The sequence below is a fragment of the Oncorhynchus clarkii genome, chromosome 21 (assembly GCF_045791955.1).
Source record: "Oncorhynchus clarkii lewisi isolate Uvic-CL-2024 chromosome 21, UVic_Ocla_1.0, whole genome shotgun sequence".
Classification (NCBI taxonomy): domain Eukaryota; kingdom Metazoa; phylum Chordata; class Actinopteri; order Salmoniformes; family Salmonidae; genus Oncorhynchus; species Oncorhynchus clarkii.
The window spans coordinates 31,996,143-32,011,131 of NC_092167.1; the positions used below are offsets into that span (position 1 = coordinate 31,996,143).

Consider the following 14,989-nt stretch of genomic DNA (forward strand, 5'->3'; position numbering starts at 1 on the left):
GTATTCCTTCTTCCGGCCCACTCATAAACAAGCAAAATGTTAAATATGAATTACATTTGTCAAAACTATTAAATAACATGCACAGAATTTGAAAGGTATGTTTATTCTATGCTGCGGAAAATTATTTAAAAAATGTAAACGTTTGTTTTCCCTTAGTATAAGCACTCTGTAGCGACATTTGTTAGCATTCTCTTTTATAATGACTGGTGGTGTTACTTTTTCGGCACAACAGGTTGTAAATATTTACTTAATAATATATTTTTCTAATGTTATCTGCAAAAATGTTTTTGTCATTGATATCGGTCATAAAAAAATATTAATGCAAGTAGACAGCTGCTTGGCCAGCTAATCCTCCTCAAGAGTATGACATCATACTCTATGAGGAAACAGCAAGCATTTTTTAAAACGGTCTGTTTGAGATACAAGTTTGGGATGGACTGAAGTATCTTTTCCTCAAACATATGCTTTGGCCACAAAGCATACTCATAGCCAAAATATATATATTTTTAAAAGGTAAAACTTCATAACATAACCAGTCCTCGTTAGTATAGTGGTCAGTATCCCCGCCTGTCACGCGGGAGACCGGGGTTCAATTCCCCGACGGGGAGAAAAAGCTTTTTTCCCCCTTATACTCCTGGCTAGCCTGTTCTGGTGAGATTACGTTGCTCTCAGGGGTTCTCCTCGGCAGCTCAGTCGTTTTCTTTGAAGCGTGAGAAGGTGTTTGGCTCGTCTGGTAGGGTGGCGCTGGTGACTGGCTTTCTTTTTGTAATCTGTGATAGTTAGAAGCCCCGGCCGCATACGTATCCGATCCGCTGAATTGCTCCTCCACTTTTCAGTTTATTCAAGGTCCAAGGAAAATCTTTGAGAGCATTTTTGGTGTCGGCTTTGGGCAAGATGTACACAGCCGTAACGATATTCCCAGAGGACTCTCTCGGAAGGTAAAAAGGGCGAAATTCGATGACCAGGTTGGGAGAGCAGAAGCTCACAAATTCCTGAAATTTAGGGTTAGCAGTGGGATTAGGTTTAAAGTCAGATTTTATGATTTAGTGGCTGTGCCAGCTAGTGACCACTCTGCAGAGCTGCCTTTTTAGAACAAGATTCATAGCGAAAAACGCTAACCTGCATTTCTATAGGTGGACAGAGGCTGTGCTTACACAGTTAGCCAAATTCTGATAATTTTTCCACTAATTGGTCTTTTGGCCAATCACATCAAATCTTTTTCAGAGATGATCTGATTTGTCAAAACACCAATTAGTGAAAAAAAATATCAGAATTGGGCTGCCTGTCTAAACGCATCCATATAGACACACACTATACCAACATTTACGTCCTGTACACTCTTCAAAGTTCAAATATCACTTATGTCATCTACATAAAACATTTCGGCACGCTTTCTGACTTCTGTCATTGATATGTTGTCTAACAAAATTGCAATTTCAAGTATTGCTCTTTGATTAAAAAGGGAAACAGGCTGAATGGATAACGAGCATTTGGTACAGTGTAATTAGCTAACTAGCTAACACCACCAATCGTTCTCTATGAGAATGCTAACGAACGTGAACAGTTTAGAAATCTTTTGGCCTCATCATTAAACTCGTCTGCTCTGTTCCTCTACAATTCCCAGTAATCGCCTCAACTTTATTCATGCCCCTTCAAATGGTTGTCCCTAAAATTTGGCGTGACCCACTACACTTACTACCAGTGGTAAAATTCGCTGGAGGCCTGCGTTTGATTCCCGGGCCAATGCATAGATGCTTTTGGGGCATTGTGTGTGTGGTAACATACATATCAGTGGTTTCATCATAGGATGATTTAATCTGCTTTGACCATTAATCCACCTCAAACACTATCCGTGCGCATTTCTGTGTATGCCTGACTCTCATACATACTGGCACATATTCTGCTCCATCTGTTTATATTGGTTTTGTGGTGTCTTTATTTTATATTTCCACGCCAATTTATGTATTTGCCTGATGTCTATGGTTGAAAGTGCTCTTTGTAGAGATTGGAGTTAATACTATTCAGGCAGACACCCAATAATATCAATTTCACGAGAAGAGGAATGGCCTACTCCGGAGAGGCTTGTGTAGCCTGTAGCCCAGGGGTAGGCAACCCTGTTCCTGGAGTGCCGCATGTACTTTAAGATATTGTTCCAGCTAGGCACCACACCAACTAAGTCAAGTGATCAGTTCAATGAATGCCTAAATTCAACACATCTGGTCTTCAAGGTCAGTTCAATCAAAAACATGAAGTGCCAGCGGCACTCCAGGAGCAGGGTTGCCTACCCCTGTTATAGCATGTTGCGCACTGGAACAACTGGAAGAGAGACGCTAGTGATGTATAGCCGACGTAAGAAGCTAAATATTATACTGAACAAAAATATAAATGCAACATGCAAAGTGTTGGTCCCATGTTTCATGAGCTGAAATAAAAGATCCCAGAAATGTTCCATATGCACAAAAAGCTTATTTCTCTCTAGTTTTATGCACAAATTTGTTTAAATCCCTGTTAGTGAGCATTTCTCCTTTGCCAAGACAATCCATCCACCTGACATGTATGGCATATCGAGGAGCTGATAAGACAGCATGATCGTTACACAGGTACACCTTGTGCTGTGGACAATAAAAGGCCATTCTAAAATGTGCAGTTTTGTCACACAACACAATGCCACAGATGTCTGAAGTTTTGAGGGAGTGTGTGATTGGCATGCTGACTGCAGGAATGTCCAACAGAGCTTTTGCCAGAGAATAGAATGTTAATTTCTCTACCATGAGCTGCATCCAACATTGTTTTAGAGAATACAACCAACTGGCCTCACAACCGCAGACCACATGTAACCATGCCAGCCCAGGACCTCCACATTCGGCTTCTTCACCTGGGCGATTGTCTGAGACCAACCACCCGGAAAGCTGATGAAACTGAAGATTATTTCTGTCTGTAATAAAGCCCTTTTGTGGGGAAAAACTCATTCTGATTGTGTGAACCTGGCTCCCTATTTTCTTCCAGGCCCACCCATGGCTGCACCCCTGCCCAGTCATGTGAAATCCATAGATTAGGGCCTAATGATTTTTTTTTTAGTTGACTGATTTCCTGATATGCTGACTGATTTCCTGATATATATCCTGAACTGTAACTCAGTAAAAAAATAAAATAAATGGCATTTATATTTTTGTTCAGTATAGCTAGATATTAGGCAGTTCATTAGCTAAATATAAGAATTATAGGCTAAATATTTACCAGTCGACGTGCAAGGGAAAAAGTTAGCAGATTGTGAAATGGCAGATCTAGTGCGTTCCCCCAGGCTCTGCACTCTGTGGTCCCCGGGCACGCAAAGCTGAACTGTTGATTAGGCCTGGGCCTACATTTTTAGACAAGACAATTATTATACCTGGGCTACAACAACACATTGCAATGAGGAACGTGTTATTGTTATCAAGTGAGTGAACAATTATTGTCTATAGGTTGTAAAACTGCAATGATGTAGGCTAATTTGAATAACCTCTCAAATGTCATGTTTTGTTTCAAGCTGAAGTAACTGCATTGGCCTACAACCTAGGCCTGATTATGCAATAATTTGGATCAGTTTTGGTCTATTCTCAACAGTTTAGAAGGTTTGAAAGACAACTCATATAATTTATTTTGTCAGGATGTCGCCCAGGGTTAAGATTGGCCTGTAGGAAATGTTTGCCTTCTCCTTTCCTACTCCCTGACCCGTTCTTAATTCTTTAGCCTATTTTACATTCAGCAAGCGTGCATATCTCGTGCAATAGGCTATGTGTAGGCTAAAGAAATACATTGAAATAAGTGGTCTGGCTTTTCCTGGGACTCCACAAGATTTAAGAGGGAAAGCCGTGGCAATGGAGAGGCCAGGTGCGTAATTACGCAACAGAACAATGACAGACAGGATCGAGATGTAGCCTATAGCTTAAATTAGAAGCGTATTCATGTTAGCCCATAATTCACAAGCTCAATGTTAGCACAGTGATATAAAAGTACATTTATCAGATAACGAAATCATAGGTAGCCTGAACACTTTGTGCGCTCGCGCTGAGTGCGCTTCCTCCCAGTCCCATGATACCAGCTCTAAAAGCCATAAAGCTACCCAATAGTTTCAGTTTTTTAGGGACAAGAACTGTATCCTACCTAGGCTACAACAACACAATGTAATGAAGAATGTTATTATTGTTTTCAGTTGAGTAGCCTACAAAACTCGAATCTAGGCTGTAAACCTCATCAAACAGCCTATCTAAAAAGCCTGGCGTATTAAATATATATTCATTTAGAAATAACTGCATCCTGCCAGCCTGATTGGGCAACCATTTAGTTATTTTTTTTTCTGCAGTTTAGCCTACAACTGGCCAGTAATATGTTGTAATTTCTCAGGATGTACAGGCATGCATGGATTTCTGGTGACGCGCATATGAATTATGATAATGCAAGAGCATGGAGATATATTTATATATATATATTTACCTTTTTAGTGTGTGTATGTACTCTACTCTATTTATACTTTTCAACAGTAAAAGTCATGTCGATCACTTTTAGCTCTATGGAAAGGAAACAAATAATGTAACTTCTTATGAATTGCCAAGTCCTCGTTAGTATAGTGGTCAGTATCCCCGCCTGTCACGCGGGAGACCGGGGTTCAATTCCCCGACGGGGAGGAAACTTTTTTTGAATTCTGTTCGAGAGATAACTAACCCCCATTTAATTGTAATTTTATTTATTTAACCTTTAACCTATTTAACCAGGTAGGCTAGTTTAAAACAAGTTCTCATTTACAACTGTGACCTGTCCAAGATAAAGCATTGCAGTGTGAACAGACAGCAACACAGAGTTACACATGGAGTAAACAAGTAATTCATATCTTGACTTCAACCCCGTTCTATTTTGAGATTCTATAATAACGACATTCTTAATATGGCTGCCCCCCCCACCCCCACCCGCCTTTAGAATAAAACTTCATGTAGAATGAAATCACAGACAGCCAAACATCCATGGTCAGGGTTCACGAGGACTGCTCGCTATATGGGTCAGTATCACAGATCTGGGTCAGTATCCCAGATTTAATTGATGTTGTATGAACATACATACAGCACAAGGACAGTGGCGGTGGTCTGATAGTATATAAAGCAAAGGTCTGTGGTTTTAATTAGGGATGTGAATGTTTAAACGTTCAAATGAAATTGGGATCCCAAACCGAAAAACAGTCTGGGTTAATGATTACACCCCAGCTCTCTCTTCTCTAATGTTTTGAGTGTGTGTTCAGTCTTCGGTTTGTGTCGTGTAGAATATCCTAGCCTATTCATTGATGATAGGCCCTGCTTTACTGAAGTTGCAAGACATTGAAAGCCAATAAATTCCAGAGACACAGCATTCAATTGTTAGATACATCTTTTGATTGTCGATAGATAGGCCTAGTGCATGGTCTGACTTCGTCTGCCTGGTGGCCGACCTGTCGACACTGTGGCCCTTCCCTCTCTCTATCAGTCCCTCGCCGTCTCATTATGAAAGATGTGAGTAATTGTGTTCTCGGAAGTACGGCATTCGACTCTTAGGAGTCGATTCCTATTGGAATCTCATCTTGACACTCAGAAATGGGAGTCGACACAGAGGGTCGAGGAATTAATTATTTTGGAGTCGACTCTCTACCATTACGTCACCGTCGTTAACTGTTGTAAAAATGGCAGAGAAAGGCAAGCGACAGCAGCGAAGTCCTGTATGGCAATACTTTGAGGTAAAGGAGAAGGAAATGTAAACTTTGCGAGGTGGAATTGAGGTACAGTAATGGTAGTACAGGTGCAATGCTTGATTACACACAGGTGGATTGTATTTATCATCATTAGTCATTTAGGTCAACATTGGATCATTCAGAGATCCTCACTGAACTTCTGGAGAGAGTTTGCTGCACTGAAAGTAAAGGGGCTGAATAATTTTGCACGCCCAATTTTTCAGTTTTTGATTTGTTAAAAAAGTTTGAAATATCCAATAAATGTCGTTCCACTTCATGATTGTGTCCCACTTGTTGTTGATTCTTCACAAAAAAATATAGTTTTATATCTTTATGTTTGAAGCCTGAAATGTGGCAAAGGGTCGCAAAGTTCAAGGGGGCCGAATACTTTCGCAAGGCACTGTATATATTTATCAAATGATATTCGTGATTGTGTCTGAATTTAGTCTATAAATCAATCTCTTTGCCAAAATTCGTCATCTCTCCCATGTCTTATTTGACTAGTATTTTTGAAAGTATAAGGATAATAATTCAGCCATAGTTGTTCTGAAATGTTTATTCCTTGCCAACATTTTACTCCCTCCTCTATGTTTAATATAACACACATACGTTAATTATACATTTATGTTGCCTATCCTGTCGTGAAGTTTGTTCTATAGAAAGTATTTGACTCTGATGTGTGTCACAGAAAGTATTTGACTTTAGCCACAAAATTAAGGAAATTATTAGGGGGGAGATTTTCAACACAATACCGTCACACTGGTCTGAGATCACACTGTTGGAGAGATACCGCCCACTGCTGTCGTAATTGTAGTACTGGCCTGAAGAGACCGAGAGACCGTAAAGTCAAGATCTGAATGGCCTCTTATAGTGTGAAGCGTATCTCACAGACAGACAAAACACAATAAAACGTATTCCTCCCCGTCGGGGAATTGAACCCCGGTCTCCCGCGTGACAGGCGGGGATACTGACCACTATACTAACGAGGACTGAAAACTCTGAATAAATCATACTCTTATGTATTTAGCACACAGTATTTGGACCTGACATATAACGCCATGAACATTTTATGCTTTGCCATTGGTATTCCATAGTACTGAGCGATTAATGCTTTTTGTGGTCGGTTCGGTTTCGGTTAGATGATGAAAAAATAATCACGGTTTTTGATATTCAATTCACTATGCATTATATGGGTTGAATGCTGTAACAACACAGAATAAAACAACTAATAAAAGTCCTTTAATGGTATTGACTGGTTATCATTTATTAACCATCAGTTATTATGACACACAGCTGTACATTTCAATGAAACATGGTGAAGCCCCAAAATTGCCCTCGCTAGAAGCATATGTTTCAGACATAAGGAAGTGGATGGCTGCAAACTTTCTACTTTTAAACTCGGACAAAACAGAGATGCTTGTTCTAGGTCCCAAGAAACAAAGAGATCTTCTGTTGAATCTGACAATTAATCTTAATGGTTGTACAGTCGTCTCAAATAAAACTGTGAAAGACCTCAGCGTTACTCTGGACCCTGATCTCTCTTTTGAAGAACATATCAAGACCATTTCAAGGACAGCTTTTTTCCATCTACGTAGCATTGCAAAAATCAGAAACTTTCTGTCCAAAAATGATGCAGAAAAATGTATCCATGCTTTTGTCACTTCTAGGTTAGACTACTGCAATGCTCTACTTTCCAGCTACCCGGATAAAGCACTAAATAAACTTCAGTTAGTGCTAAACACGGCTGCTAGAATCCTGACTAGAACCAACAAATTTGATCATATTACTCCAGTGCTAGCCTCCCTACACTGGCTTCCTGTCAAGGCAAGGGCTGATTTCAAGGTTTTACTGCTAACCTACAAAGCATTACATGGGCTTGCTCCTACCTATCTCTCTGATTTGGTCCTGCAGTACATACCTACACGTACGCTACGGTCACAAGACGCAGGCCTCCTAATTGTCCCTAGAATTTCTAAGCAAACAGCTGGAGGCAGGGATTTCTCCTATAGAGCTCCATTTTTATGGAATGGTCTGCCTACAGACGCAAACTCGGTCTCAACCTTTAAGTCTTTACTGAAGACTCATCTCTTCAGTGGGTCATAATGATTGAGTGTAGTCTGGCCCAGGAGTGGGAAGGTGAACCTTGCTGTCTCTGCCTGGCCGGTTCCCCTCTTTCCACTGGGATTCTCTGCCTCTAACCCTATTACAGGGGCTGAGTCACTGGCTTACTGGGGCTCTTTCATACCGTCCCTGGGAATGGTGCGTCACTTGAGTGGGTTGAATCACTGATGTGATCTTCCTGGCCTTTCTAGGGAGTTTTTCCTAGCCACCGTGCTTCTACACCTGCATTGCTTGCTGTTTGGGGTTTTAGGCTGGGTTTCTGTACAGCACTTTGAGATATCAGCTGATGTACGAAGGGCTATATAAATACATTTGATTTGATATTCACATTACTTAAATAAAATCTTTGTTTTATTTGATGACTTTATTATTTCATTTCAAGTCATCTCATCTCTATAGAGCTGCTGCCTACGTTGTCTGCCAAAATCACTATTTTTGTAGATCTTCAATGTAAACAATTCATACTGTATTGAATTTACAATCTCTTAAATCATGTATTTTCAGGCTCGCAAAGTAACTGCTTTCGAAATCTCTCTTGGTCGCTGTTTGTCTGCCCTGTACAAGAGTAAGCGGGCACGCAACGGATTATGGTCATTGTAGTTAATTACCACGTTTTCTGCGCAAAACCATGTTGTATATTGGCCTGTTGGAAACTACAACTCCCTGATTTATCTCTACAGAAACTGCAAATCGATCAAACAGAAAAAAATGAACGAAATGCAATTCAAATAACTGAACCGAAGTAAATATATATATATATATATATATATATATATATATATATATTTTTTTGTGTATATTTTGTATAATAAAACATTTAAAAAACAGCATTTCAGTAAAACGCTAAGCGCTAGTATTCCATAAACTCAGTTGCTAGTTTTTGAATTGTTGCTTGAATTCAAACTCTATACTATATAAACACATAACATCACAAGAATCAATGTCTTAGCCAACTAATTGAAGAAGAATGTGTAAACACAAAGCAAAACTATTTTTCCTGTATTCAGTCCCCATTCATTACTGAATGCTGGCTGTTAAGGTACTGACTATTCTATAGCAGCTTGTCGAAGGCAATAAGTCTAATATATCTCTGAATCGCTGGAAGGCAGCCTCACTGTCCACTATAGCCTTTCTCTTTTACACATCGCACACACAGAGGCCAGCCACAAAGCCACACAGTACGCATTGAGACAGAGGAGGAGAGAGAGCAGTTCATCATTCCTATAATCTAAAACTAATATGGTGAGAGCAATCTTGAAATTACAAAAACGAACAAACTTAATCTCCAACGCCATTACAACCTGAAGGGGATAAAATAACACTTGAAATAAATGTATCAAATAATTAAATACTTAAAAAAATATATATATTTTTTTATGAAATACATTTGCCAAAATTATATATTAATTTATGTCTGTATAGAAATAAATAATATAATTCAAAACCTACTTCTGAGAGCATTATTTAGACACAAAAAAAATTATAGCTGTGGATAAAGCGTTCCATTTCATAATTGCATGCCATAACTTGCTCTGCAATACTTGAACGCTTAAGTACTGTGTATGAAAACAGGTATTATTGCCCGCCAAGAAAACTGTTTCCGCCCGGTCTCGAACCGGGGACCTTTCGCGTGTTAGGCGAACGTGATAACCACTACACTACGGAAACCAGATGCAAGATGTTGCTGTCTATATATATTTATCCTTGTAAGTAATCCTACAGAAGCAGAAGCATCCCAACTTTGAAATTCTGTTCCTTACCGGGCAGATGGACTACATGTCTTGCATGTACTGTATGTACTGAGTTAGGTGGAATCCCTGCGCTACTAAATGTTATAGTTGTATTATATTATTATCAGTGGTACCTGGCAGACGGGTAACATGTCCTGGAGGTAATGTGTGTCCTGGATCAGGTGATTGTCCTGCAGGTCTACAGAGACTAATTTCAGATTCAGGTTCTTCCAGTCGCGGTGTCGTGGATCAGGTAGGCATTGACGTACTGCCGCTGCTCGTCATATAGAGGTCACAAAGACTCACTCTTTGGGTGACATTTTGTGTAGTGGTTGAAAAACGAGTTTTAGTGACTCCAACCCAATGTGAACTTCCGACTTCAACTGTACATCTCGTTCTATCTACATGAACAGTATTCTCTTGAAATCGGTAGGCCAACTCGTACCCAGTTGCACAGGGTGGGGTCGAGACCCAGGATACTATGGTGTTAAATGCTGAGCTGTAGTCGATGAACAGCATTCTCACATAGGTATTCCTCTTGTCCAGATGGGTTAGGGCAGTGTGCAGTGTGGTTGCGGTTGCGTCGTCTGTGGACCTATTGGGGCGGTAAGCAAATTGGAGTGGGTCTAGGGTGTCGGGTAGGGTGGAGGTGATATGGTCCTTGACTAGTCTCTCAAAGCACTTCATGATGACGGAAGTGGGCGGTAGTCGTTTAGCTCAGTTACCTTAGCTTTCTTGGGAACAGGAACAATGGTGGCCCTCTTGAAGCATGTGGGAACAGCAGACTGGGATAAGGATTGATTGAATATGTCCATAAACACACCAGCCAGCTGGTCTGCGCAAGCTCTGAGGACGCGGCTGGGGATGCCGTCTGGGCCTGCAGCCCTGCGAGTGTTAACACGTTTAAATGTTTTACTCACACCGGCTGCAGTTAAGGAGAGTCCACAGGTTTTGGTAGTGGGCCGTGTCAGTGGCACTGTATTGTCCTCAAAGCGAGCAAAGAAGTTGTCTAGTCTGTCTGGGAGCAAGGCATCATGGTCCGCGACGGGGCTGGTTTTCTTTTTGTAATCCGTGGTTGACTGTAGACCCTGCCACATACCTCTTGTGAGCAGTTGAATTGCGACTCTATATTGTCTCTATACTGACGCTTAGCTGGTTTGATTGCCTTGCGGTGGGAATAGCTACACTGTTTGTATTCGGTCATGTTTCCGGTCACCTGTAAATGTTTTTGAATGGTCTACTCAAAGTCCAAACCTAAACTCGATTGAGATGTTGTGGCAGCACCTGTTGTAGCAGTTCATGCTTGAAAACCCACATGTTGCTGAGTTAAAGCAGTTCTGCATGGAAGAGTGGGACAAAATTATTCCACAGTGATGTGAGAGACTGATAAACAACTACAGGAAGTGTTTGGTTGCAGTCATTGCAGCTGAAGGCGGCTCAACTAGTTATTGTGTAATTTAATATTTATACATTTTTTTTACCTTTTATTTAACTAGGCAAGTCAGTTAAGAACAAATTCTTATTTACAATGACGGCCTACTTGTAAATCCCTCCCCTAACCCGAACGACGTTGGGCCAATTGTGCGCTGCCCTCCACTAATCAGTTGTTGTTTAAGGGGACAATTACTTTTTCACACAGGGGTATTGGGTGTTGCATAACTTTGTTTTATAAAGTAAATGAAATAATTATCAAAATGTTGTGATTTGTTCACTCAGATTCATTTTATCTAATATTAGGTTTTGGTTGAAGATATACAAACATTCAGTGTCGAAAAAATAAGCAAAAATAGAGAAAATCAGAAAGAGGCATATACTTCTTCACGGCACTGTATAGGGAATAGGATGCCATCCCTGTCTGCTTTTTGTTTATTATCTGGCTTAGCAGAGAGGGTTTGAGCACTTGACTAGAAGGACCATTGTTGTTACAGATGACTGAGGATGCTGCTCATGTTCTGGGAGTCACAGTGCCATCACAAGAAGATGGTTTCCCAGACACAGATTAAGCCTAGTCTTGGTCTAAGAAGGACTTTCAATAAAGACTGGGTTAAATCTGTATGGGAATCCATCCATAGGAGTAGCTCCTCAACCCTCTGAGACCTTCTGACTGTACAGCCTAACTATACTTCAGACACTTCTATAACAACCTAAACTAACTATAACATGTTCAACTTGTACACAGTGACCCTGCGATGGCGTCTGCACTTTGAGTTTGTCACGTACCGAGAGCCCATGGAACCGTCCACCGTGCTGCAGAACCAATCAGAGGTCACTGTGTGGACGGGGGCGGAGCATGTTGACGTGGATACGTTCAGTTGGAACCTGCCAATCAAAGTGCTCCCCACCAATCCCGCCCTGACGTCCTACGTCTCCCAATTCACAGGGACCAACAGCATCAACATTTGAGCGTGAGGAGTGGAGGGTTATATTTGCATGAATGGTGATGTAAAGCAGGCATCAATTTATTGGTGTTTTAACATATTTTGCAGTATGTCCTATGTTTTGGGGATTGCCCTCACTTTATTTTTATATAGCTTAAAGATGATGATGACGACCAATGTAAAATGCTACTGTCTGTCTGTGGTGTCATTTACATTTCTCTATTTTTTTTATCCCTTCATTCAAAACCCCCCAAAATACAGTCCATTGATTCGTCACTCCATTTTTTATGTATTTCATATTCAAGAGCTTCGTGCTCTACAACAGATGTATTTTTTCACCACTGTTCAACGATGTGAATCATGAATTAAAAAGTGTGTTTGCCGTGAAGAGATTGCTTTTAACACTCAAATCAACAAAAGTTTCACTGAATAAGAATTTTATTTAGAGGATAACTGAATATAACTGCAATACAGAACAAATACGACAATAATTGTTAGATATATTACTATAAGAGTTGATATTTACAGTAGAGCATTACAGAGTGCCATAAATGTGGGATTACATTATGTGGGATCACCTCTGCATTCCAACGGAGTATACGTTTCTGCTTATGGTACAATATATTGTAATATTCATGAGGTTTAAATGTTAGCAAATTACGGGTCTGCAACACGTGAGAATGGAGCGTTTGAAGTACACAGACAGACGGGTGGAGGGAGGTTGATCGTCCGACTTCAGTGGAGGCTGGTGCCACTTTAAATCGGAGAACAGGCTCCTTGTAATGGCTGGAATTAAATGAGCCCGTTCTTCGATTTTTCCCTCCACCAGCCTCCACTGTCCGACTGTGATTCGGTCCCTGTCTACTCCGTTAGCTTCAAGTAGTGTTCCAGTGAGCCGTGGCTGGGGTCTAGGCTGTGTCCATACCCGGGGCTGCAGGGCAGGCGGGGGTCAGCGCTCTGAACGAGGGTCATCTTACAGGTCAGAGTGTCCACCCGAACCTCACACCACCCTGGGAAGTCCACCGGGTGATGCACCCTGTACAGAGAGAGAGAGAGAGAGAGAGAGAGAGAGAGAGAGAGAGAGAGAGAGAGAGAGAGAGAGAGGGGTTGTTGAGCTGGTACGTTTTCAACGTTTTCAATGGCTTGCTTTACATATATGCTTTCTCTGAAAGCATGATGATGACAATATGAATATCCTGAAGTAACAACGCCACATAGATAATGTAATACAACTCTAAGCATTTCAGAGCCTGGTGGAATATATTCCTTGCATTTATTTTCAAATCAAAAACCATAATTATCAGATCTTTCAAAATTCCCTTTCAAGGACCTCTGCGCCTGGATCCAATTTCCATGGCTGTATTGCATTGCAAGCTTCTCCCAACCATGGCAATCAGGTTCCTATTCCCACCGCTGCAAATCTAAATACAACGACCCAGAAAGGCACATTGATCAAAGGTGCGTAGTGTACTCACGTCTCGCAGCAGCCGACGCCGACAGGATGCAGACAGGTACACTGCAGACAGCCGTCCTCCATCCAGGACTCCCCCAGAGAGAAGTGTCTCCCCTCGTACACACACAGCGCTAGGGTAGAGAGATACCCCCCACCAAAGGTGTTACCCCAATCATACATAAACCAAGTTTAATTTATCCACAAAACTTCAACTTCAATTTATAAATCACAACTTTAACATAAACAAAAGTAATTTAGTACCAAAAGCAGTCTTCCTGGGCTTGGACGTGTTGACGATGGACTTTCATTTAAGAAGAGCAAACCTGAATGATACCCTGAATCACGGGGTAAAAAAAATCTACTCTGAATTTAAAATCCATTCAACAGGCCCAATGCCTTCAGATTAACGCTAAACACCCTATCCTAGAGCATGGCTTTGCTTACCTTTGGAGTTGAAGTGGCACTGCATAGGAGCCGCAAGGCAGGTGGTCCAGAGCAGTGTCCCAGCCAGGAAGGTCAGTGGCCAGTTTCTCCCAAAAATGGAGTCCATCGTCACCATGTTCTTCATGTTCTCGTTTTGTAGTTCTAGATCTAGTTCTCAGAGTTTTCCGATTCCCCTCTTCCACCTCAATTTATACCCCAACATCTTTACGACCGCAGCGTACAGGGTGGAGGTGGGGTTAGTTAGCTCCATCACGAGGACCGACCAGGGTCGAGGCAGGGGTGTGGGGCAACAGGGTTGGGCTTGGGGGGGGGGGGGGGGGGGTCTGTGTCTTGGCATCGCCTTGGCAATCTGGAGATCAGCACCTCTTCGCTCCAGTGGGCATGACTTCTAAAATGATAGAAACACGGACACATCCTAAAATGACTAAGACTTGGAGGCTAAGCGAGAGGTGAGAGGAAGGAGGGAAGTGAGAGAGAGGTAGAAAGGAGAGCGGAAGGGGAGGCCTGTGGAGAACCAGTAATAGAGAGAAGAATAAATGGCTAACATGATTTAACTCCATTGATTCAAATCTGTGTTTATCCACATAAGATTTCCCTATTGGGATTGAAGTTAAATATCTTCATTACTACCTTACTAAGGATTCCAGCTGAGGAAGAAAGTACCAGTGAGTGACTAGCTGTGTTACCTTTCACTACCAGATGTGTTACTATGTGGTTACTAAGACGCTCTTACATGCAAACACAGATGCATAATACTGCAAATGAAGTCAGCGACCTACTGCCTCCACTGACCCCAGTCTACCTCATTTGGATGAGCTCATGTGTATGATGTCATGGCGTGCAGCCTTGTCTCCAATCTGTGACCTCATGCGGGCCCTGTCCAGCAGCGGTTAGTCAGTCGCCCACCCCAGAGGAGCAGAGACAGAGACGCAGGATGTTTGGGAGCAGGAAACTCATAAAGGACAGGATCAGACTTTTTTACTTTTATACTGGCTGCTGCTATGGCTGCTGCAGGCAGGTGGCAGGTATGCTTTTATACACCCGCTCTTCAACTTAGGATGAAATGTGTCATGATTTTAGGGCGACATCCTGGTCTATGGAATGTCAAATGGAAAAGGATGGAGATTCTCTC

The 14,989-nt window shown here is 41.6% G+C and overlaps 1 protein-coding gene and 4 non-coding genes across 5 annotated transcripts; 2 read left to right on the forward strand and 3 right to left on the reverse strand.

The window, feature by feature from the left end:
* Nucleotides 1-536: 536 nt before the first annotated feature.
* On the forward strand, nucleotides 537-608 carry trnad-guc (transfer RNA aspartic acid (anticodon GUC)). Its single transcript has one exon. It is a non-coding gene; the product is annotated as a tRNA-Asp (tRNA).
* Nucleotides 609-4,592: 3,984 nt separating this feature from the next.
* On the forward strand, nucleotides 4,593-4,664 carry trnad-guc (transfer RNA aspartic acid (anticodon GUC)). Its single transcript has one exon. It is a non-coding gene; the product is annotated as a tRNA-Asp (tRNA).
* A 1,984-nt stretch (nucleotides 4,665-6,648) lies between these two features.
* Nucleotides 6,649-6,720, reverse strand: trnad-guc (transfer RNA aspartic acid (anticodon GUC)). Its single transcript has one exon. It is a non-coding gene; the product is annotated as a tRNA-Asp (tRNA).
* A 2,727-nt stretch (nucleotides 6,721-9,447) lies between these two features.
* On the reverse strand, nucleotides 9,448-9,520 carry trnav-aac (transfer RNA valine (anticodon AAC)). Its single transcript has one exon. It is a non-coding gene; the product is annotated as a tRNA-Val (tRNA).
* A 3,301-nt stretch (nucleotides 9,521-12,821) lies between these two features.
* LOC139379033 (prostate-associated microseminoprotein-like) lies at nucleotides 12,822-13,981 on the reverse strand. The gene is made up of 3 exons (XM_071121758.1): nucleotides 13,858-13,981; nucleotides 13,436-13,544; nucleotides 12,822-12,996 (listed from the first exon to the last, which is right to left on the reverse strand). Exons 1-3 carry the CDS (start codon nucleotides 13,979-13,981, stop codon nucleotides 12,822-12,824), a joined length of 408 nt encoding a protein of 135 aa, XP_070977859.1.
* Between the last annotated feature and the right edge of the window lie 1,008 nt (nucleotides 13,982-14,989).

What these genes read in the sequence shown, in the direction of transcription:
- LOC139379033 (XM_071121758.1), bottom strand. Translation starts at nt 13,981, where the DNA reads ATGAAGAACATGGTGACGATGGACTCCATTTTTGGGAGAAACTGGCCA. An exon ending in GTGCCACTTCAACTCCAAAG is followed by an intron (nt 13,545 to 13,857) that starts GTAAGCAAAGCC and finishes TCTCTACCCTAG; the next exon opens with CGCTGTGTGTGTACGAGGGG. An exon ending in GGCGTCGGCTGCTGCGAGAC is followed by an intron (nt 12,997 to 13,435) that starts GTGAGTACACTA and finishes CTCTCTGTACAG; the next exon opens with GGTGCATCACCCGGTGGACT.